The sequence below is a fragment of the Podarcis melisellensis genome (assembly GCF_964234715.1).
Source record: "Podarcis melisellensis genome assembly, chromosome: 2".
Classification (NCBI taxonomy): domain Eukaryota; kingdom Metazoa; phylum Chordata; class Lepidosauria; order Squamata; family Lacertidae; genus Podarcis; species Podarcis melisellensis.
The window spans coordinates 15,284,476-15,308,191 of record NC_138529.1 but is presented as its reverse complement, the minus strand read 5'-3'; the positions used below and the strand labels follow the sequence as shown (position 1 = coordinate 15,308,191).

At 46.2% G+C, this 23,716-nt stretch overlaps 1 protein-coding gene and 1 long non-coding RNA gene across 2 annotated transcripts in view; one reads left to right on the top strand and one right to left on the bottom strand.

Annotated features, from left to right (window-relative positions):
- Positions 1–6,120, top strand: part of LOC309363078 — a 142,956-nt gene extending 136,836 nt beyond the window's left edge. Inside the window, exon 2 of the long non-coding RNA XR_014165226.1 lies at positions 5,976–6,120. This is a non-coding gene — a long non-coding RNA (uncharacterized lncRNA). The remainder of the gene's footprint in view (positions 1–5,975) is intronic.
- On the bottom strand, positions 58–18,741 carry GPD1 (glycerol-3-phosphate dehydrogenase 1). The gene is made up of 8 exons (XM_081898885.1): positions 18,590–18,741; positions 13,325–13,502; positions 8,933–9,073; positions 7,365–7,503; positions 4,969–5,081; positions 4,156–4,389; positions 1,859–1,965; positions 58–1,191 (listed from the first exon to the last, which is right to left on the bottom strand). The coding sequence occupies exons 1-8, from the start codon at positions 18,628–18,630 to the stop codon at positions 1,095–1,097; spliced, it is 1,050 nt and encodes a 349-aa protein (XP_081755011.1). The 5' UTR covers positions 18,631–18,741; the 3' UTR covers positions 58–1,094.
- Positions 18,742–23,716: the final 4,975 nt, after the last annotated feature.

The following is a 23,716-nucleotide window of genomic DNA, read 5'->3' as shown; positions in this document are numbered from 1 at the left end:
ATTGCGTGCTGTGAAGTTCAGCCAGATCTTTGAAGAATGATAAACAACTAACCTGTATTATTTCTTGTTTCTCACTTTAATATTTGTTTTTCAAAAAGACAAATATTCACATTCAGGGCTACAGTTCCCATTCCCATGGATACCAGGGATGCTGAGGTCAAGCCTTGTCTGGGGAGAGAACCCTAGCAGCTACTTTTAAATCATGCCTGGGGTTCCTTGCATTCCAGGCATGGAGTAAAAAATAATAATACAGGCAACCTCCCATTTATGCAGGGGTTATGTTCTGAGGCACCGTGCATTTAAGTGAAATTGCGTATATTTGAAGAAGGCTGCAGACACCCTGTTCGTCCCCTTTTCGTGATTGTTTTCAGGTAACTTCTGGGTTTGAAACGATGCATGTATGCACAGCCACACACATATTGAACGTGCATAAATGGTGGTTTACCTGCAATTGGAATTTGCTTCCTGTCCCCTCTCCCAATTAATGACTTTAAACAAGCCCTTAAGGCAGGCAAAACTGGCAGGGTTCAAGCCTGAACCTAGAGAAGTCAAAATCAAGTCGGAGAAATGTGACAGAGAAGAGGCAGAAGAAATTCTCTCTCTCTCTGCTCAAGAGAAAAGATAAAAGCCAAAGATTGCCTGCTGTGTGTGCCGAGAAGTGGGATGCTCTGGAATCTAAGAAGAGCAAAACAAGAGACTGACTCAACATAGGCAACTTTTGTCCATTTAAGGTGAGATTGGTAAATGGCAGAAACTCCCTGGCAAAAGAGTTGATCCAGTACCTCCATGGTGGTTAGAGCTGTTTTGACAGTGGGACGGACCACCAAGGTGGTGGACTCTCCTGGAGGCTTTTAAACAGAGGTTGGACGGCCATCTGTCTGGGATTATTTAGCTGTGTTTCCTGCATTGCTGGGGTTTGGACTAGATGACCCTTAGTGTCCCTTCCAACTCCACTATTCTATGATTCTTTGATGAGTCCTTCCTTGTTTGCCCCGTGCTCTGTGTTGGGTCCCTCTTCTCATGTTGGGATGGCAGTGGGGAAACAGGAAGTCCTCCCAAATCCCTTCCTTTGTAGGAGCGAGACTGGAAGCCCATCAAAAGTGCTGAGGATGGTTTTGCAGGCACTTGATGAAGTCAGAGACAGGTTTGCCAGTGTAGCAAATCTCGTAGACAGCAGTGAATAGAGGGAATCTGCAGTGGGGAGAAAAGACAGTAAATGAGATTTAACTCCCACACAGGTAGCAAAGCTTGCTAGGAAAATGAAAACTTGCAAAAGGGCGAGTTTGAGAAACCTGCTGTGACACTAGGAAGAGCATTGGAGGGACCAGTGATTTTCCTGTAAATAAAATATGGAATTTCAAGAGGCCTTAGAGGTGTGGTGTTGCCCTGTACTTCTGGAAGTGCAAATAAATAGGGTGGTGAGCTTCAGGCTGCAGTCCTTCACATACTAAACTTAAAGCAAGCCCCTCTGAACTCAGTGGGACTTACTTCTGAGTAGAGTTGTATATGTATACAGCCAGTTTTAATTGATGAGGGTTAAGGGCCACTGCAACAAAGAAAAAAGACAAAAATTAAAGCTGGCGCTTCTAGCCACCAGTGGTTGCTTTTGTTTATTAAATAGTCAGTTAATTCACATTTTCTTTATTATCTCAAAATAGACCTCCCATACTTAGATTTTGGTAACATGCAAATTGATTGAATTGGTGGATTGACTAATCAGTTCATTAGCCAATCCAAGAATTTGCAGACAGCCCTAGAAACAAGCCCATCGCTGATTGTTACACCAATCCAATGGGTGCCAGTGCAGCATTCATATTGATGGCAAGCAAAACAGAAAAAAAGGTCACACGGGACTCACTTGTCAACCAGATTCTTGCTCTTGAGGATGTGGTTCAGCTCTGCTGATGTCTGAGGGCCCTGCAGCTTCTGCCCATTGAGCATCTCCTTCTCTAGTTGCTCGATAGACTGCAAGATGCAAGACAGATCTCCAAGTATGAGTGGCTGCATGGCATGGCCTTCCTCCCCAAGTTGGGCGAATCCTAGAAGGTTGATCCAGAGAAGGACATCCTTCTCTGTGCTTCTCTTTGGACATATCTTATCCCACACAAAGAGATTCAGATGCTGGACTCCCTGCCCTGGGGAACCTGCAAACCAGGGATGGGAAAACTATGGTCCTCAAGATGTTACTTGACTCCCATCAGCTCCAGGTATCATGGCCAGTGGTCAGGGATGATGGAAGTTGTAGTCCAACCAACAGCTGGAGGGCCACAGGTTTCTCATCCCTGCAAACCAGCTCAGCGAGGTGTGTGCATATCTGTAGTAGGGATCTAACAGACTTTTCAGCATCTTTACCAGCTACACATCCCATGACTCCTTGGGAGTAGTCACAGGTAAAAGGTAAAGGACCCCTGGACAGTTAAGCCTAGTCAGAGGTGACTGGGGTTGCTGTGCTCATCTCACTTTCAGACCGAGGGAGCCGGTGTTTGACCATAGACAGCTTTCCGGGTCATGTGGCCAGCATGACTAAATCGCTTCTGGTGCAATGGAACACCGTGACTGAAGCCAGAGCGCACAGAAACTCCATTTACCTTCCTGCCACAGTGGTACTTATTTATCTACTTGTACTGGCGTGCTTTCGAAATGCTAGGTTGGCAGGAGCTGGGACAGAGCAACAGGAGCTCACCCCATTGCATGGATTTGAACCGCCAACCTTCTGATCGGCAAGCCCAAGAGGCTCAGTGGTTTAGACCACGGCGCTACCCGCCCCTGGGAGAAGCCATGGCAGCGGCTGAAGTACAAAACCAGTTTAAATGTTCTTAGAATGTGTAAGATATCCTTGCTGGAGATGAAAACATCATATTTATTTATTTCCTGAAATCTATATATTCCTTGATTGTTGTTGTTTTCAAAAAAAACAACAACAACTCAGCTACTGGCCAGGCCAGTATGCTTAGCTGTATCAAACAAGGCCAGCTTAAACCAAACCTCTCCTCTACACACAATATGCAAGTAGCTTCCCGGCATCCACTGCAACAAATCCTGCAGCTTGCCTCTTAGATGTTGCTTTACTATGTTCCCAAAATACTGTTGCCCCAGGAAAGCATTTGCGTCATCTGGCCTGCCCTGGTGTCAAGCTTTGCTAGTCCACCTTTCCTTCCCTGCAGTCATCCTGCAGATCTCGATTGCTGCTGCTTCCCAAATTTTGTGAAATACCCGGTGTTGACATCAAAACAAGCATTGCAACGAAGATTGAAGTCAAATGTCCTTGGCAAGGGATGTGGATATTTTGTGCAAACCCAACTGTTTCTCCCCCCCCCCTTTACTGCCCAACTAGGATTTGAAGACAAGGATAGGAGCCTTCACTGCACTCTGGCTAGAATTACCCCCTGGAAGTCATTGGCTGGGAACTGTGCGGCTGTTGCTCTCATAGCATCTGCCTGGAATCAAATAGCTTTTCGGTTTCCAAAACCATTTCCCCATGTACCTTTCAATAGGATTGTTTCATTGTACATTTTAATGATGGATGTTTGTATTTTAATGCATGTGTGATTGGTTTCTCATCATTGCAAACTGATTAGAAGACTATTTTGGCATTAAAGCAATAAATAAACCACCATCATCAGCATAAGAGAGGTGATTGGTCCTCTCTTTGCCAGGCTAGAACAGGTCACATTACTTTGGCTTTGCTGAAGCTCTTCAGCCTCCCACCTAACAGCTGACGTGTGGGAAAGTTGCACCTCACCTGAGCAAGCCCCCAAGCTGCTGCAACTCACACAAGCTTAGAGAGGTGCTTGTGGGGAACGCTTTAAGGTGCTTAGCTGAAGCACAGAAGGCTCCCCTCATCTCAACCTGAGCATCCCCTCAACTAGCTTCTGGATCACAAGGAGAAGAGATGCTCTTTGGGCTCTGGAGAGGGTCTTCTAAGGGAGGTATATTCTGACACCTTTTTGTGTTGGAAAAAAAGCATTGAATATAGAAAAATAATACTGTCCTCCCTTACAGAATTTTGAATTACTGATGCTTGAAGCACTCTAAGCACTGCATAAAGCGGGATTTTAAAAGTTCTGCGAAATACTGTCTTACTGCACTACAGTAAGAGTTTTCCTTGAGAGATATTTGACAACCCTAAAGAACCCTATGCAAATGCTTACTTACCTTGCCGGTCTTGGCAAAAGCCTCTGCCACTTTTCGGTTACGGCCCCCATAGCAGGTGGTGATGAGGTCGGCGACCCCACAGCTCTCCAGGAATGTGGCAGAACTGACGGAGCCCTTGCAGAAGATTTTGGCGAAGTCGATCATCTCCATCAGGCCCAGGCGGATTACCGCTGCCTTGGTGTTGTCTCCAAAGCCCAACCCGTCGCAGAAACCAGCCCCGACAGCCACAATGTTCTAAGGAAGAAGAACATAGGTTGATAACCAAAAAGGTTCTGGACGGCGCTAGCCTTGCAACTATTTAAGGCAGGGAGTAGATAGACCAACCTTTGGTCTTCTAAGCAGGGCTACAAATGATGGCTCCCATGGAAGGATGGCAGCAGAGATGGGTTCTGGAGAAACCACCTCCCTCCAGCAAGCATATAATGTAAAGCTCATTCCACTGGAGAAGCTCCCATCAAGTCCCCCACCTGTTCCAGCTCCCTGGTGAGGCAGCATGGCTTCCTAAACAGTCATAACTTTCCATCTAGAGTTGTATAGACCCTGTGTGCACGTACGTATGTACTTGGGAGGTCAACAGAAGCTTTAGGGGAATCTGAGGCCCTCAAGATGTTGCTGGACTACAGATCCCATGATACCTGATAGTTGATCATGATGGCTGGGGCTCGTGGGAGTTGGGAACCCAACAACATCTGGAAGGCCACAGGTCTCCCATTCTTCTGTGCAATGCCATCGTGCCAACAGAGACCTCCCTTGGAGCAAGCCACACCCCATGCGGAAGCTGCCAAACTGCTGGTAGCCTGGTTATTCCCACACCTTGAGGGCACCGCAGATTTCTACAGTGTCTGATTCTTGCACCACACTGATTCGGAAACACGGCGTCTGCATCAGCTCCTTCAGGATCTGTCCGTGCTCTAGGTTCTTGCAGCCTGCAAAGAGGTAAGACATGGGCATAAGTAGAAACGGCCTTGCTCCTTGCCTCTCTAAAGCCCAAGGGAGGAATTGGACTTCTCACTCTTCTGATGCTTCCATCAGTGGAATGATGCCTCCACTCTCCCCACCTGCATGGCAACCAATGGATCCCTCATTTTTCCCTCCCCCAGGGTTATCAAAATTAGAAGTATAATTATCAGGCTCAAGTATAAGGGTGGGGGGGGCTCCAAAAGAAGGGTTCCATGCTTTATAATGCTGCAGTGGTTCAACAGAAGGGGCATTTGTAACTGTAATTAACAAATAATATGACAAATCTGGGAAACTCTGGCCAGGGAGGCGGCTGCACTGAAGGTGTTTGGAGGTGAATAGAGCTTGATCCAGTTGCTCTGTTTAAGGAACCTGGAACTTATTAACAAATCAGACGCTCTTCTTTCCTCTTCTCTGCAGGGAGAGACTGTAGCTCAGCAGAAGACCACATGTTTTGCATAGCATTCAGTCCTTGCCACCTCCAGTTAAAATTGATCAGGTTAACAGGTGATTGCCGAAGAATTGATGCTTTTGAATTATGGTGCTGGAGGAGACTCTTGAGAGTCCCATGGATTGCAAGAAGATCAAACCTCTCCATTCTTAAGGAAATCAGCCCTGAGTGCTCACTGGAAGGACAGATCGTGAAGCTGAGGCTGCAGTACTTTGCCCACCTCATGAGAAGAGAAGACTCCCTGGAAAAGACCCTGATGTTGGGAAAGATGGAGGGCACAAGGAGAAGGGGACAACAGAGGACGAGATGGTTGGACAGTGTTCTCAAAGCTACCAGCATGAGTTTGACCAAACTGCGGGAGGCAGTGGTCCAGGGGGTCACGAACTAAACGACTAAACAACAACAACAACAGGTGACAGGAAAGATCCATCTTTGCTCAAGACCCCTGGACAGCCCCTGCTAACGGGGAGTAGACAATACTGGGCTAGAGGGGCAAATACTCTATCCTGGAGCTTCATATGTTCCTTTATGTAGTACAATAAAGCGCCCAAGACCAATTTTTCCTGTTGATGTATCTCCACATCCTCTCTGCCCTTTAATGCCCTGTGGAATGTCCTTCTGAAAATTGGCTGCCCATGGAAGACAGTCTTACTCGGCTATGAGTGATCGCCAAAGAGGAAGAAGAAGCATCCTCTTTGTGCTGCTCCCCCTACTGGATCCAACCAAGAGTAGCAGGACAGTGGGCCATTACAGTCACCTCTAGCAATGGCCAAGAGCAGCTCCGCACTTTTACATGGCTGCACTTGCTGAGGTTCTTCCGTGTTTCCCTGCCACAGTTGTGTGAAGCGAATACAACCAATGTGCTTCCTTCAACATCCACATTCATGTGTTGGATCCACAGCTCAAGCAAGCCTAACCCCCCTCAGGAATATGCATGCAGGTGTTTCAAGGACACCCTTTGCTCTGGATATGTAGTTAACTTGCTTAATTCCTTAAGTGGTGTGATGTATTTTAACCTAATCAATGTGATATATTTAAGCAAACTGAATCAAAGCTCCTTACAACTTTTAAAAAACTCACCACCACCACTCTACAATGGGTGAACAATGTAAGTCAGCAAAAAACAGAACAATCTAGTGAATAAAACAATCTCACAGCTGGGAGGCTCATATAAAAAGACAACGTTTTCAGACCCTTCTGAAACCCCTGCAGTGTTATTAACATGGCACAGATCTGACATACAGCAAGGGAGAGACGCCAGGGCTCTCCGGGTTCCCTTCCAAGTCCTTTCCACTTGCTGTGGGTCATACCTAGATCCCCATGGGCCACTGTAGGCAAGGGAGAAAGCTGAATGGCAGCAAGAGTAGAGAGCAATTCGGGCAGAGGAGACACACCGGTTTCCTCACATGCTGTAGTGGGTTTAAAACAATGTCCCTTGTGTCCGAGGTGAGATGTGGCAAAATCATACCATCTATGCCAGACATGTGGCCCTCCAAATGTTGCTGAGCTCCCAGCTCCCACCAGGCTCAGTTGTCATGGCTGATGGCCAGGGGGTGATGGGAGTTGTAGTCTGCAGCGTCTGAAGTGCCACACATTCCCTATTCCTTGTCTATACTTGGTGAACCAAAGCCTCTAATGTACTATTGTGGAGCTGCTCTTGGACACAAGCTTCAGTAGGCCCAAGACATCTACTGGTGGCACTGGTAAGGTAAGGAGGGACAGAAGACCTTGACATGAGCAGCCCACTTGGAGAGATTCTCACCGCCCAGCTAGCCATAGGAATACGCTCAAACTCATTTACCAATGGTGGTCTCGCAGAACTTCTCGTCGGCCACCTCGTTGGCGATGTTGGCCCCCATAAGCACACTCATTTCGATGCCAAGCTGCTCGCGGATGATGTCCGATATCAGCTTCAGACCATCGGGTCCTTCATCCACACCCTAGGATTCAACAGAACATGACGTGGTCAGTGGGGTAGCTCTTTGCTGAGATCCCTCAAGTAGCCCGTAGTCCTTCTGAGAGCATCCTTATCCCCCACAGAGGTGCAACAGCATACAATAGACATTGTGGCTAGCGGTGGCTGCTCCCAGACTTTGCAACACCCTTCCTAGAGAAAATGAACTGGCTCCCTCCTTGCTGTTGGACTTTCTTGTTCCAACAGGCTTTGAGGAACTGACTAGTTTTAAGGAAAAGGCTGGTAGAGCCAGTGTGGTGTAGTGGTTAAGAGCAGTGGACTCGTAATCTGGTGAACCAGGTTTGATTCCCCGCTCCTCCACATACAGCTGCTGGGTGACCTTGGGCTAGTCACACTTCTCTGAAGTCTCTCAGCCCCACTCACCTCACAGAGTGTTTTTTTGTGGGGGAGGAAGGGAAAGGAGATTGTTAGCGACTTTGAGACTCCTTAGGGTAGTGATAAAGTGGAATATCAAATCCAAACTCTTGGTGCTGTGATGTTTTTATTGTAATTAAAATCATGTATCTTTTGTGTATATGTGTGTTTAATTGCTTTCTAATGATAGGTTTTTTCCTATGTTTTTGGCTGTTTCTATTTTATCTATCCCCTTCATGGATCACTGCCTTGTCGTGGCGAAGGGGCTTGAATAACTCAGAGAAGCTATGAGCTATGCCGTGCAGGGCCACCCAAGATGGGCAGTTCATAGCCAAGAGTTTAGACTAAATGTGATCCACCTGGAGAACAAACTGGCAAACCACTCCAGTATTTTGTCAAGAAAACTCCCTGGACATAAAAAAGGAGCAGCTTTGAGAAGAAAGTGAGAGTTTCCAAGGCATGCTCTGGTTCATAGGGTCATGGAGAGACAAACACAACTAAGACAACCAAACAACAAATTTTATCTATATAAGCTGCCTTGCGTCCCAGTCTGGGGAAAAGGTAGCATACAATATGCCTACAACTTCTACAGTAATTTTGGGTGTTGGGAGCAGCAAAATTGGCTCAAGGGCTGCTGATCCCTCCTTTTGGCATGTGAGTATTAAATAAGTGCTCAGTCCAAGAACTTAGTATTTGCCTGAAGCTTTGAAGATACCACAAGTGTCAAAGAATACTTCCAGGAGCCTCAACAGGGAAGACTAAGCTTGCTGCAATGCTATAATCTGTTATATGCTCTCTCAATAAATCACAGTCATTGATTAACCATAGGGAATTGGGTCCCATGCGGGTGTTCCCCACTCTCCCACAGGCTTTTCGTGAGCCCGTTCTGTGTGTGTTTATCCTTCTCACACAACACACGCACCCAATTGCCTCTCAGCTCATCTAAGCAAACTCATGCAACCCGCCCCAGTTAGTTCCTAGAATGGTTGCATCTCCAGCCAGCTGCTCCGAGCAGCCCAACCCTTAGTTCCAACTCACACCTTGATGAGCGAGACCCCAATCGCGTCCTTCTTGATATGGCCTTTCAGTTGGTCACAGAGCTTCCCAATAAATTGATGCGGCACTACAAAGATAAGGATGTCTGCGTCAGCTGAAGCCTTCACCACATCTGGCACTGCCACCTGCAGCAGTTGGGGGTGGGTTGGAGAAAAGAATGGCATCAACAACAAGTCCAGGCAGCTCAAGGGAGCAGGATCAGTGAGAGCAAGGAAGGGTGATGGTGGTGGAAGAAAGGTTTGCAGCTCTTATAAGACACACATGCTCAACAAATCTTAGGAAATTCTACACTAGGGTAACCAAATGCCTTTGAAGAAAGATGAATGTTTGCATAAATTACTTTCCCAAAAAACCCAGAGTCCTCTCTCTATATATTAAAATTTTCTGTTTTACAATTTAAAATATTCATTTTACATCCTTAAGATATCAGTGACTTCCCTTCTCTTTCCTGGTTCCATATCATAAATCCCTGCATAGTTTACAAAAACTATACCATTAAGTATTCCATTATTGCATCAACTTATTCACACTGTTGATTTTATCTTAATGCTGCCAGCGTTTTCAGTGGACACAGTTATTTCCCATACATTCAACAAACGTTTTCCAATCTTCTCTAAATGTTCTTCTTGTTCTCTTATTGTATATGTTAAGTATGCAAGTTGTGCATATTCTGTCAACTTAAATTACCAATCTTCTTTGGTTGGGACCTTCTTTGGCTGAGAAACCAGAGTCCTTTCTGTTGAGGATAATTCAGACTGAAATCCTCAGGTGTCAGGAAATGTTATTTATGTATGCAACAACTGTGGCCCGTGTTTCGTTAGCCCCAAAATGAAAAACGAGCAAGGTCCTAACCAAAGAAGATTGACAACTGCTGGGGCTGGTGGGAGATGACGTTCAGCAACATCTGGAGCACCTAAAGCTCCTCACACCTGATTTAAGCAGAGATACGTGTGTGTGTACACTAAAGGACCCCTGAACGGTTAAGTCCAGTCAAAGGTGACTGGTTGTGGCGCTCATCTAGCTGTTCAAGCTGAGGGAGCTGGCGTTTGTCCAGAGACAGCTTTCTGGGTCATGTGGCCAGCATGACTAAACCATTTCTGGCACAATGGGACTCTGTGACAAAAGCCAGAGCGCACAAAAACACATTTTACCTTCCCTCTGCAGCGGTACCTATTTATCTACTTGCACTGGTGTGCTTTCGAACTGCTAGGTTGGCAGGAGATGGGACAGAGCAACAGGAGCTCATCCATTGCAGGGATTCGAATTGCCGCCCTTCTGATTGGCAAGCCCAAGAGGCTCAGTGGTTTAGACCACAGCGCCACCAGCTAAGTATTGGAGAGGGAGGGGGGCATGGGGAAGATATTATTAAAAAACAACATAAAAGGCATTTGAACCCTGTGCTCAATGAACAAGACTTGCCTAGTGTAACATCTAATCTCTCTGCCATCTCCCAGCATGTGTTTTTATTGAGTGGGCTTTTTGACACTCTGTTAGCACTGGGAAATGTTAGCAGGCAGAGAGAAGGTTATTTATTACTTTTGTTGCTAAGGCAACTTGTTCCTTGATCTTCATTCTCCTGGAAGAGGCGCAAGCCAACCCTGCTGTGCTCCTCTGGGTCTGACAGGAGGAAGGAGGCCCAGGGAAATTACTACATGGGCCTTGAAGACCCTTCCAGGCTTGACACAAATAATCCATTGTCAGTTGATAGTAATCTGTATACCAAAGCTCACCCAAAAAGGTTATACGATTTGCTTTTACAGCAAAATTAAAATCAAAGATCACAAAAATAGCAGGAGGATACACACACAAAATAAAACCATATAAACAAAACTGGCTAAAATAAAGTGGTATGAACTAAAGCAGTGGTAGCTGGTCAACAGAACTTAATCAATGGTTAGCAAAGGCAATCAGAAATAAAAACTCATGCAGAAAAACGGCAGCAGAGAGGAGTCTGTGTAGATCTCTCAGATCTACTTTGGAGCCACGACTGAAAAGGCCCTGCACATGAGATGGTTTTGGAGCAGCAGGATTCCATCAGAAGATCTAACTTGTCTGGGGGGGGGGTGATATATATGGGAGAAGCAACTCTCTGAGATGTGCCTTTATTAGCCACCTTGTTTGTTCGCTAAGAACTTCTCCAGAAGCTGTTCCATACCTATAGATGCATTTCAAGTGTTCCTGAAACAGCACATTTGGAATCAGCGAATCCACACATCAGTCCCACAGTCAGAATCGGGAACTATTTGTTCTTTGAATTACATGCAGAGTATGGCAGTGGGTTTGACTTCCTAAAAGCAATGCCATTTCCCTCCTACCACTGGCTAGGGTTTGGAGCATGTAACAATGTTAAGCACACGACACATATGCTAAAGTATCCCAGTAGAAAGCTGATGAAACAGGAATGGAGTCTCATTCAATTGGGAATTTGGCTTTGGCTAGCACTGGGAGACCAAAACGGAAAATTGGAAATAGCTCAAAAGACATAGGTCCTTCCCAAACAGTGACCAGTCACACTGCTGTCTGTAGATTTCATGTTTGAATGCTTAGGTAAAGGTAAAGGTACCCCTGACTATTAGGTCCAGTAGTGGACGACTCTGGGGTTGCAGCGCTCATCTCGCTCTATAGGCCGAGGGAGCCGGCATACAGCTTCTGGGTCATGTGGCCAGCATGACTAAGCCGCTTCTGGAGAACCAGAGCAGCGCACGGAAACGCCATTTACCTTCCCGCTGAAGCGGTACCTATTTATCTACTTGCACTTGACGTGCTTTTGAACTGCTAGGTGGGCAGGAGCTGGGACCGAACAACGGGAGCTCACCCCGTTGCGGGGATTCGAACCGCCGACCTTCTGATCGGCAAGTCCTAGGCTCTGTGGTTTAACCCACAGTGCCACCCGCGTTCCTATAGTTTGAATGCTTACTCCTGCTCAAAGCTCCCCTCCAATAGGAAGAAGCCTAATCTGCATCTTGTTCATCCTCAAGAGAGAGGTTAAAAACTGGCCAGCCTATTAGCAGACAAACTGCTTCTCCATCCGGTACAGTACTGTACTTCAGAAAGTTGCCCCTTTTAAAACCAACTGGCCATTGTTATTTCTGGGCCACATTTGACATGTGATTCTTCCTTGCCCCGTCCCCCTATAACCTTTCAATGTGTATCCCGCACTGTTAATTTTCAGGTGATGAAGTTGGTGCAAGTTTTCAAGAAGTCAGAAAGCATGAAATGCTCTGACAAAAGAGTCCTTTGTTCAGAGTTATGTGGGAGGGAATAAGCGAGATTCTCAACATTCAGCGTGTTCCAGCCAAATCTTAAGCGCGTCTCAAGTCCTCACAAATTCTAAAAGAGGATATATTTGAACACTTGTTTTCCTCTCTTCTTGAAACCGACTGGAGTTAGTTTAGCTTAAGTCCACTCCACTCCCCCAACAAGAGACCAACTTCAGCTATTGGGAATCCCATAATTTATCTTGGCCTAGCCTAGATACATGTACTGCAACAGATTGACAAATACTTCCCATTCTCACAATCAGGGACATACATTGTTAGGTACACGTTTCTTGGCACAAGTCTATGGCATATATGTGCATATGCTAATTTGTATGCGTAAATGCAAATTCAGGACAAATATCAAGGGGGGAGCTTTTCTGCTGCGGGGCTTACAGATGCATGCACACATTACATTTAAAGTGCATTGCTTTAATTACGGTACTCAAAGAATCCTGTCATTTGTTAAGGTTTCTGAGAAGTGTAGCTATGTGAGGGGGAAAACTACAGTTCCCAGAAATCTTAGGGGCGCACGTGCTTGAAATTTTGGGTTTGAACACAACTCGAAGCAAATATGGAGGTGCCATTAAAGGATGGGAAAATGTGCTTTGTTCGGTTTCTTACATTTCTGGATCCCCACGGTTGATGCTTCTTGGATTTTCTGCAACAGGCACCCAAATACGTTTCCGAGCACAATTCAAAGTGTTTAAAATTTAAAGCCCTAAACGGCCTCAGTCCAGTATACCTGAAGGAGCGTCTCCACCCCCATCGTTCAGCCCAGACACTGAGGTCCAGCACCGAGGGCCTTCTGGCGGTTCCCTCACTGCGAGAAGTGAAGTTACAGGGAACCAGGCAGAGGGCCTTCTCGGCAGTGGCGCCTGCCCTGTGGAACGCCCTCCCAGCAGATGTCAAGGCAATAAACAACTATTTTACTTTTAAAAGACAACTGAAGGTGGCCCTGTTTAGGGAAGTTTTTAATGTGCTGTATTGTTTTTAATATTCGGTTGGAAGCCGCCCAGAGTGGCTGGGGAAACCCAGCCAGATGAGCGGGGTATAAATAAATCATTAATTAATTATTATTATTATTATTATTATTATTACACCGGCTTCTGAACTCACCACATTGGGGGGCAGCTTGTGGCCTGGCAAGTACTTGACGTTCTCATGCTGCGTGTTGATGATCTCCGTGAGTTTCTTGCCACCAATTTCCTCCTCAAACACCCACATGTTGACTGTGGTGTCAAACTTGTCCAGCTTGGCTGCATTGCTGCCCACAATCTTGGCAATAGCCGAACCCCTGCAGGGGGAGAGAAGAAACAAAAGAGAGTGTATGCAAGACTGAGAAAGAATGCAACCCTTCAACGTTCAAAGTCCTATCTCTCTAGCAGGTTATTTCATTTGTACACTGCCCAAAGGCTCCCAAAGCAAAAAAGAGCATATAAATACCAAAGAATGATCTGACAAATACGGTACATCCAACAGCATGAATCAAGAAAATCGCCCACCAAACACACTTAGTATGAATTCATGAACTGCATTCATGCTCTCGCCACAGCTCCCCAATTTTCCACTGCGCACTTGGATTCTGTGTTAGCTCACATTCCCCCTTCCAGCATCTCACCCAGGAGCAAGCCTACAACTGATCACCTAGTGAGTGTCTTCACCCTCATCACAACCCTAATAAATAATAAAATAAAGTAATAATAATAATAATAATAATAATAATAATAATAATAATAATAATAATTTATTATTTATACCCCACCCATCTGTCTGGGTTTCCTCAGCCACTCTGGACAGCTCTCAACAGAATATTAAAAACACGATAAAACATCAAACATTACAACCTTCCCTAAACAGGGTTGCCTTCAGATGTCTTCTAAAAGTCAGAGACAGTCATACCTTGGTTCTCAAACTTAATCCGTTCCGGGAGTCGGTTCGGCTCTCAAAACCATTCAAAAACCAAGATGCGGATTCTGCTTGGCTGCAGGAGCTTCTTGCAGTCAAGCGGAAGCTGCGTTGGATATTCGGCTTCCAAAAAACGTGTGCAAGCTGGAATACTTACTTCCGGGTTTGCGGTGTTCAGGAGCCAAAACGTACGAGTACCAGGGCGTTCAAGAAACAAGATACGACTGTAGTTCTTTATTTCTTGACATCTGATGGGAGGGCGTTCCACAGGGCGGGAACCCAAATGGTGTGGCCCAAATGGATAATGTCCTGGGTCAACCCCACTGCGGCTGACCCATCAGTAGCAACCCACCGCCAAGTGCGACCATCAGTGTTATGTACTGAGTTGAATAGGATCCAAAAGGCAGCAGTTTGATTGGTCCTAGAACAATAGGGTTCAGAATGCAGCAGTCTGATTGGTCCTAGTACAATGGGATTAAGAATGTAGCAGTCTGATTGGTCCTAGAACAATAGGATTCAGAATGCAGCAGTCTGATTGGTCCTAGAACAATAGGATCCAGAATGCAGCAGTCTGATTGGTCCACAGGAGCCACCCAATCCAGCTCCAGGTGGAAGTGAATCCGCAACCTGATTGGCCTACAAGTGAATCCCGGAATTAGCCAATCACGTGGGGCCCATTGTGTAAATAATGTATTTAAAGCAGACATTCTGGGGGAACTGCCATTCCTCCTCACCACTATGAGCTGAATAAGGAGCATGAAATCCAGTTCCTTATGGCTTCTCTAACATGGCACTGCCAGGCTATAGGAAAGGCCCTGCTACAGCCACCAACTGTCTCACACACCTCAGTCACTGTTGTTCACGAAACTTTGTGCCCCTCCAAATCTTCTATAACATTTCCAACCCTGGCCCCCAAAGGACAACACACAAAAGACAACTTTGCAATGTTCAAGTCATTACGTTTGCAACAGATGCTTGTAACGCAAGTATGCGGCAGGCTGCTGTTCACCCAGTTGCAGAAAGAAAAAAATACTTGGGGATGCCAAGGTTAGTATCCACCTTCCAACTTGCAGAAGTCCTACTACTGTTAGCTGCCTCCTCTCACAAGCCAATGGCAGCCTCCAAGTTAATAGAATCCCCTTGGAAACCAGCTACCAAAGTGGCAAAGTTCTTGGGGAGGGTTGGCCTCAAGTTCCCAGCCGGCTTGATAGTTCGCATCACAGAGTGTGCTGTGGTGCTGTGGCTTTAAAGGTAAAGGGACCCCTGACCATGAGGTCCAGTCGTGACCGACTCTGGGGTTGTGGCGCTCATCTCGCTTTATTGGCCGAGGGAGCCGACGTACAGCTTCTGGGTCATGTGGCCAGCATGACTAAGCCGCTTCTGGCGAACCAGAGCAGCGCACGGAAATGCCGTTTACCTTCCCGCCGGAGTGGTACCTATTTATCTACTTGCACTTTGAGGTGCTTTGGTGCTGGGACTGAGCAACCGGAGCTCACCCCGTCGCGGGGATTCGAACTGCGACCTTCTGATCGGCAAGTTCTAGGCTCTGTGGTTTAACCCACAGCACCACCCGCGTCCCAAGAATCCCCCTTATTCTTCTGTTTAAATTCTAGCTAGGCACCATGATGGGATGGGATGGGATCAGAATACGGTGGTACCTCGGGTTACATACGCTTCAGGTTACAGACTCCGCTAACCCTGAAATAGTGCTTGAGGTTAAGAACTTTGTTTCAGGATAAGAACAGAAATCGTGCTCTGGCGGCACGGCAGCAGCAGGAGGCCCCATTACCTCTGGAACAAATTAAGTACTTAACTCGAGGTACCACTGTATATGGATTATGGGGGGGGGGGGAATTGTAAAGAAATAGAAATGGAAGCAGTGCATAATTGGGACTATGGAATTCGCTAGCACAAGATTTAGTGACGCCCACCAAATTGGAAGCTTTTAAAAAAGGATCAAAAACCATAACAGCTGTGATGTGACGCTGAATGGCGGTTGCTGGGGAACGAAAGTGGGGTGAGGTCTCTTGGCTCCCCTGTATGTGTTTGGCTACAGTACGAAGCACAAAGCTGGACTGGACAGGCCTTTGGTATGATCCAGCATCACTCTTCTTAGGCATTTGCTTTCCAAAGTATTGAGACAGAAGAACCCCATAAAGTTGAATCCCCTAAATTGATTTTTTATTTTATTGTTATTTACGCTTTATACCGTATTTTATGCTGGGGTTTTTTTGTAGCATCAATTAAGTGTTTTAAATTTGTCGTAAATGCAATAACTCTTTACTGCTCAAACACACCAGTTTCTGGTATATTGCCTAATGACTAATAGGCATGGATAGCTCCCCCATGGATTTCTCTAATCCCCCTTTGAGCTTCTGGCTATCACCACACCCTCTTGCAGCAACTTAGGTGTGTGTTATGTGAACTAGTACTTTCCTGAATCTATGTGCATTACACGCTTAAGGGCCTCTTTAGAGAAGCTTGGTTCCTCCCCCTCTTTCCAAGGAGGTGTGCAATTCTTCAGTGTACTATCACACCGTTCATGTAATGTAGCCGTTTATATATCTAAAGACGCCAGTCAGCTAAATTATAATAGTAAGAAACCAAGAGTCTAGACCAACCTTCGCCAACCTAGGACCATTCAGATGTTTTGGACTACAAATCCCATCAGCCATAGCCATCAAGCTGTGGATGATGGGATTTGTAGTCCAAAACCTAGGAATAACACTGTGTTGGCAAAGTCTGGCCTACAAACATGCACCTCCAAACGCACAGGCAGGTACAAATCTCTCACATTAGCATTATAGGCTTTCACTTGTGCTTAGGAGAGAGAAGAATTTAAACAAGATTGCTTATTATAACTAAAACCCCTACATATGCAAACAGAGGTGCTCATGGAGAGACTTGCTCTTGGCTTATAGAGTTCCAACTCTTGAAGCTGGAAGCTTTCCCACCTTGCTCCTGATGTGTCGAGAAAATGCGCTGAGGTCACTCGGTAGTAACCCTCCAGCGCATGTCCAAATATGCGCTCTGCATATGCTCCAAAAGATACATGCAAGTATTCCTATGTTGCACAGTCAAGCTTTAGCACTGAAAGCCAGTTCCGGGACTAGTCTCTGACATATCCTGGATGGTAATAATAAGAAGAAGAAGAGGAGCAGCTGCAGGACATTAAAGCACCGAAACAACCGAGCAGAGCCACGAAGGCATTGCCTCGCAGCGCACAGAGCTGCTTTTCGAGAGAGTGATACTAAAAAGAGGCTCCAGAAATAGACTCAAGTGAGGGGCGCTCTCTCCTCGAGCACTAGGGGGCTCCTTCCCTCTCCCTCTGCCCCCCTGGCAAGCAAACCACGACATGGCAGAAAGTCTCACCAGAGGGAAAGCGAATCTGGCTGGCACCTGTTTCTACCACTGCCATTTATTAACCCGAAGGTTAAGGGCGCAACGAACTTAGGAAAGCTCAGACGGCACAGCAGAAGACTCTTCATCTCAGTGAGCCCCACGTTGGGGGTGCCAACTTGAATAAAATATTGGGGTGGGGGAGATCAGGTAAGCCCCAACCCACATAATTGATCGCATAAGACGGCACATTATTTGAATGGCAATGCTCATCAACTGGGGGGGGGGGGGTTTGCGCGTCCCCTCGAATATTTTATTGCGGGGCCTGAAGGGACTTCGGCCCCCAGGTGTTGGTTCCTATGGTTCAAGTTGCTGAGGGATCGAGGGCAGCGCTCGCTTTAAGCGACTTGTTTTTTTAAAAAACTAATAATAATAATAATAATTTATTGTATATACCCCACCCATCTGGCTGAGTTTCCCCAGCCACTCCGGGCGGCTTCCAATCAAGTGTTAAAAACAATACAACCTTAAATATTAAAAGCAATAGCCCCCACCCCTCTCACTACCACCTTCAGTCCTGGCCGGCACTGGACGGGGCGGCGGGGGGGGGGGCAGAAGTCGAGAGCCCCCCACATCACAATGAGCAACAGAAGTCAGCTTTCAGCCCCGTCCCCCGAAAAAAAGCAAAGAAACGACCCCGCTCGGCTGGGCTGGCATGCAAGAGGGTCGAACGAAGACGCGCTGCAGTCGTGCAAAGGAGGCTCGGCGCTTGCGAGCCGCGAGTGACCTAACTTGAGTGTCCTAACCAGTGGCGTACGTGGGTTGTCAGCACCCGGGGCAAGGCAAGTAATTTGCACCCCCTAACCCGTGGACTTGCGCCCCCTAACCCGTGGATTTGCGCCCCCTAACCCTAACCCCAGATGTTGCGCCCGGTGTAGCCGGCCCCCCCTGCACCCCCCACGCTACGCCACTAGTCCTAACGCGAGTGTCCTAACCTGAGCCGCGAGTGTCCTAACTTGAGTGTCCTACCTTGAGTGTCCTAACCTGAGCCGCGATTGTCCTAACTTACAGCGCCTCCCCCGCAGCTGTAGCAGCGCTGCTCCCCCCCCCCCCACGCGCCCCCCTCCGCCCACGCACCAGTTGCCGGAGCCCACGATGCAAACTTTCTTGCCTCCCATCGCGGCGGACTGTCAGCAGGCTGCGCGCTCGCTGACTCGCTCCCACTCGCTGCCGCCCCGTCGGAGAGGCATTATAAACTCCGCGGCGCGGCCCCGCCTCGCGTCCCGGGCGCACCCTTTCCTCTCCGGAGCGGATCCGAGCAGGGAGGGCCCTCGACGGGCTGGCGGGGAAGAGACGGAGGAGGCCAGGCCCTATGGCGGCTCCGTGGGGGGCGAGAGACGAGAGGTCCTGCCTGACCCGGACTCTCTCTGCGCACCTGAGCTGGCTCCGCAGGTGCGCTTTTCTGCGATGAAATCAGCCAGGCAGTTTTGGACGCGTAGCTTTCTCCCCGTGCTGCTCGTGTGAATGAACGACCTTGGAAATTGGGAGGTTGAATTAATAAGCGGACGCTTTCATTAGTTTGACAAGCGTAGGAAAGGAACAAAGCCAAGGCTTGAAGAAAGTCACACAGGTTTAGGATCTCTGCGGTCCTGAGCTTGCTTCCGAGTACAAGGGTAGGATTGCATGGTAAAAAAATGCCATTCCAAACACGCAGTGCTGCCCTGACCGTGTCTACTCAGAAGTAAGCCCACCGAATCCAGTGGGACTTACTCAGAGATAAGCGGTTGTTAGGATTCTAGCCTTGCTGAGGAATAACCGTATTTTTCAATCTATAACACACCCCCATGTATAAGACACCTCCTATTTTTGGGGACTCGGATTTAAGAAAATGGTGGGAGATGGCCCAGAGTATAAGACGCCCCCTAATTTTTGACGTTATTTTTTAAGGAAAAAACCCTCGTCTTATACATGGAAAAATACGGTATTTATTTCTATAACTTGTCTGCCGCTTGATCACAGCTGTCTCTAAGCTGTGCATCTAATATATATATTCCACTGAAAACAGTGGGAGTTACTTGTTCTCTTAAGTGAACATATATAGGATTTTGCCACCAGGCTGTGATCCTTTGCACAGTGACCTGGAAGTCCCATTGAATCTAATTCAACAAACTGAGCTACAGCTAGTGCTTGCTTAAATATTCAGTTTGCAGCTTGCAGGATTTAAGCGTTTCCCCATAATAACTGCCCCCCCACTTATTCCATGTAACTGGCAGAGTCTGAACACAGAGCAACTGTCCCGACTGCTAGATGCTCTTGTGCAAATCCTCAGCGTTATTGCTGCAATCAGTTGCTGACAAAGCCTATCACGGACTCAAATAGCAAAGTTCAGGGTGGCAAGACAAGAGCAAAGGGCTTTGCTTGATCTCCCTCGATAGAAAAGTTAGTGGGGCACAGGGCACGTCCCTCTTACTCATGGGAGCCTGTGGTGTGATTAGCAAGCAAGAGCTTATGCTAAGAAGTTGTCATTTGGAGCACAGAGATAAACAGTTGTGTGAAGGGGAAACAACCCATCTGACAAAGCAGGAAAACATAAGGCACTCTCTTTTGTATATTGGAAGTTATGGTGTGCAGGATCCAAACCACATTAGCTCCCATTGCTGATAATTTGAACTTGCAGATTCAAGACACGGGCTTATTTTACAGTTCCAGAAACCATCCAATGAAATCCATATGACCTCGGCCAGATCATTCCAGCTCCAAGCAGTAGGGTAATTGAGAAAGGGCACTGCTGTCCACATTTTAGCCAGCATGTACTGAAGATCAGGTCTTAATCTGAGCCAAGGCTCGGGTCCAGATCTTCTGTTCTCAATACGCAGGATTGCACAAAGATTTATTTTTGAGGAGTAATATTCTGCGTAACTGGGCAAGGGCTACAATATCATCAGCCATAACTGTTAAAGCAGATTATAACCTTTGCTTCTCATTTTACTGGCTTCACCAGGGAAGGGGCTGGTACTTTTAAATTGCTTTCCATGCATGATAAATTGCTCCTAAAGCAGCAACATGATCTAAAGTTGCCTTCTCCAGCTATTGACTTGTATGCGTTCCCGATTTCTAACTTGCATTAGCTTTGACCCAGCATGGCCAATGGACAGGGATGATGGAAACTGTAGTTCAAATTCAGGCTGGAGAAGACTGATATAAAGACTGATATACCATAGCAAACTTCAGTTAGTGATTCCCCTCTTTAAATAAGGGCTTCAGGCAATTTGGGTACAAGGCAAGGATGCAAACATCTCGAGATTGGGATGTCATTGAAATGCTATGCCCTCAGTTCCCTACAATCGAAGGTCAGAGAGGGAGGATTAAAAAGAATGTTATTTGGTTTAGGTGCATTGCATAGAAAAAATGGATGTTTGTCAATGAATTGAGGCTTTGCGTATCAAGCAATTCAGCTTCCCAACCATCATTTAAGGTAGGTCAGTAATATGATTTCCCTCTTACAGATGGGGAACCGAACTTGATATTGTGTCGTGCCCAAGACTACACGATGCACACTCAAAATGTGCTTTGACCCCAAGGTCCTTCAACCCTATGGTTGTAGCTGCTTGCCAACTGCAATATATCATACCAGACATTGCCTATGGAGTTCTTTCTGATGAAGAAAGAAAGCAAGCCACATTTTAAAAGCCACCGAATCTGTATGCGGTACTGATGCGAGTCATAAACAAGCAATCTACTCCGCCAAGAGGAAAGTGAGTGGTGCCCAGGCTTTAGAAGAACAGAGAACACACGTGGGTGGAAGCAGCAGGAACTCTCTGGTGCTTTATGGGGGATGTTAGAGATCTCAATCTGCTTAATGAAAATGCAGGTTGAAAATAAATCACAGGAGGACATCTCGCAAGGAAATATCACTAGTCATAAAAACTCATTTTGGAGTTCCAAGTAAACCAGCGACTGCAAGCCAAAACATTAGAACACATTTGAAATATATTCACTTTTGGAAGAAGTGTACGGTAAACATCATTGGTGTTTGGTGCCCTAGGGTGATTGCTGCTCCATTCATAACTTCCTGACGTCCGTGTGAGTTTCCTTTGGCAATAACCTGTCTAGGTAGCACAGGCAAGGAGCTCCTTAGGCAACCTTGAGCCAGTCTCTTAACCTTCGGCCTAACCTAACTTGGACTGGGAGAACTTGATCAGAGGAGCTCAGGCACTGGTGACTTAAAAGATTGGATTACTGCAATGCACCTATGTGGGGTTTCCCTTGCATTGGCCCAGAAACTGGCTAGTACAGAACGCTAGAGCAGAGCTGCTGGCCAGAGTGAGAGCCTGTCAGCATATAACATCCCTGTTCAGAGATCTGCCCTGGCTGCTGATCTGTTACCAGGCCAAATTCAAGGTGTTACTACGGATATACAGAGCCCTTAATGACTATGGGACCAGTTTACCTGCAGGGTTGCCTCCGTATAGGCCCACTTTGCTCTGTGGAACTGTCACTATTACAGGTGCCACCTAGCACGCATTCTGCTGTTGTCAAGAAACTGATAATTTAATGTGGCAATTATGCTTTGGAACTTCCTTCCCATCAACATCAGACGGGCACCTTCAATGTACAGTATTTTTTGCTCTACAAGACTCACTTTTTCCCTCCTAAAAAGGGGAAATATGTGTGCGTCTTATGGAGCGAATGCAGGCTGCGCAGCTATCCCAGAAGCCAGAACAGCAAGAGGGATTGCTGCTTTCACTGCGCAGCTGTTCTGGCTTCTGAGATTCAGAATTTTTTTTTTCTTGTTTTCCTCCTCCAAAAACTAGGTGCGTCTTGTGGTCTGGTGCGTCTTATAGAGCGAAAAATACGGTATTATTTTTGGAACCCGCTTAAAACATTTGTGTTGAGGCAAGCCTATCCAGACACGTAGATGCTGGTGTGTTTTAATCTTTCCTTAACTTTATTTATCCTTAAATGTTTTGATTAACTGCTTTTATTGGTAATTTTAATATCTATTTGTAAGCTGCGTATAAGCTGCGTAGAGCAATAGACAAAATTTGTTAAATAAAATATAAACCTGATAAGCCTGCTTAGTTTCTAAAAATGGGATAAGGCGCATTTTACAAACTTAGCAAGCGACCTATCACAGCTGAGAGGAGGCGGATCCTGCTCTGGCAGAGGGACCCCTAAAAAATAAATAAATTAGGAGCTTCTGTTGTAAACCCAATACCTTTCCTAGATTGTCCTTAAATCAGCAACTTCCTAGGCAACACACTGATGTCTTCTGTTTCAACCACTGCCAGGTTTGTATTTCTCTTCCTTCAGGCTTTGGCATGGCACGACTTGCTCATTCCACCCCTCGATTCCTCCTCCTCCCTGTGAAGAATCTAGGCTGGGCCTTCACATGCAACAGGAGATGGAAGAATGAACTATACCGCTTCAGGCTATATAAGTAGGGGCTAACGTTTTTTTAATGCTCTGATGCTTCAGAGTCTTTCCTATATCCAGAAAAACTTAGCATGCCACAAAACATCCGCTTTGTGCTTGAGGTACTCATTTTCTTTCTGCAGGATCTTTTTTTTTAAACACAGGGAACATCCCAAAATGAAATTTCCTCACTTAGGAAAGCCCAAACTAGTAAAGGCCACTCTACACCTGCTTCCGTTACCTATGCACAGCTGTTACAAGACATAGGCTTACTTTTAAGAACATAGAAGTACAGTATCTAACTTCATTATAAATATGTAATGATTTTAACAGACTACGTCTGCTCCTCGATACAGCACAAACTACTTTCCCCTACCTTCAAACATCTCTATTGTGGTTTTAATGTTTTACTTGCTGCATTGTATTTTTGAAGAAATGTTGTCTAACACCCAGTAAAAGGCAGGGTCGAATGCTATGTTGTAAATAACTCAAAATGAAATGGCAACAAAAATGTGATGTTTTCAGATGTGTGGCAGTCCAATCATATGCATTTTTCTAAGTTCATGGCGCTTGAAATCAACCACTGTATCCCAAAATGGCAGGCCTTTAATTTTGGTTGATCTAGAGACCTTTCTCAATCAGAAAGAAATATTTTCGTTGCCATCTTGAGGAATTACTACAAAATGACTGGTCTGGTTGGTGAACTGACTTTTATCTTCCCACTTACCCTCATCTGAATCTTGCCTTCTGTCTGTTGCTTTCTTTTGTCAAGCTTTAGCTTACTCAGTTAAAAAGCAACGGACATTAATGGTGCAATACATAATACTGTTATTCTGAAATTGCATGAGA

Bases quoted from the DNA above. Each gene is read 5' to 3' on its own strand.
- GPD1 (XM_081898885.1), bottom strand. From the start codon at position 18,630: ATGGGAGGCAAGAAAGTTTGCATCGTGGGCTCCGGCAACTG. The intron at 7,504-8,932 runs GTGTGAGTTGGA...GTTGAATCCTAG, and splicing joins TTGGGGTCTCGCTCATCAAG to GGTGTGGATGAAGGACCCGA. The intron at 1,192-1,858 runs GTGAGTCCCGTG...TCCCCACTGCAG, and splicing joins AGCAAGAATCTGGTTGACAA to ATTCCCTCTATTCACTGCTG.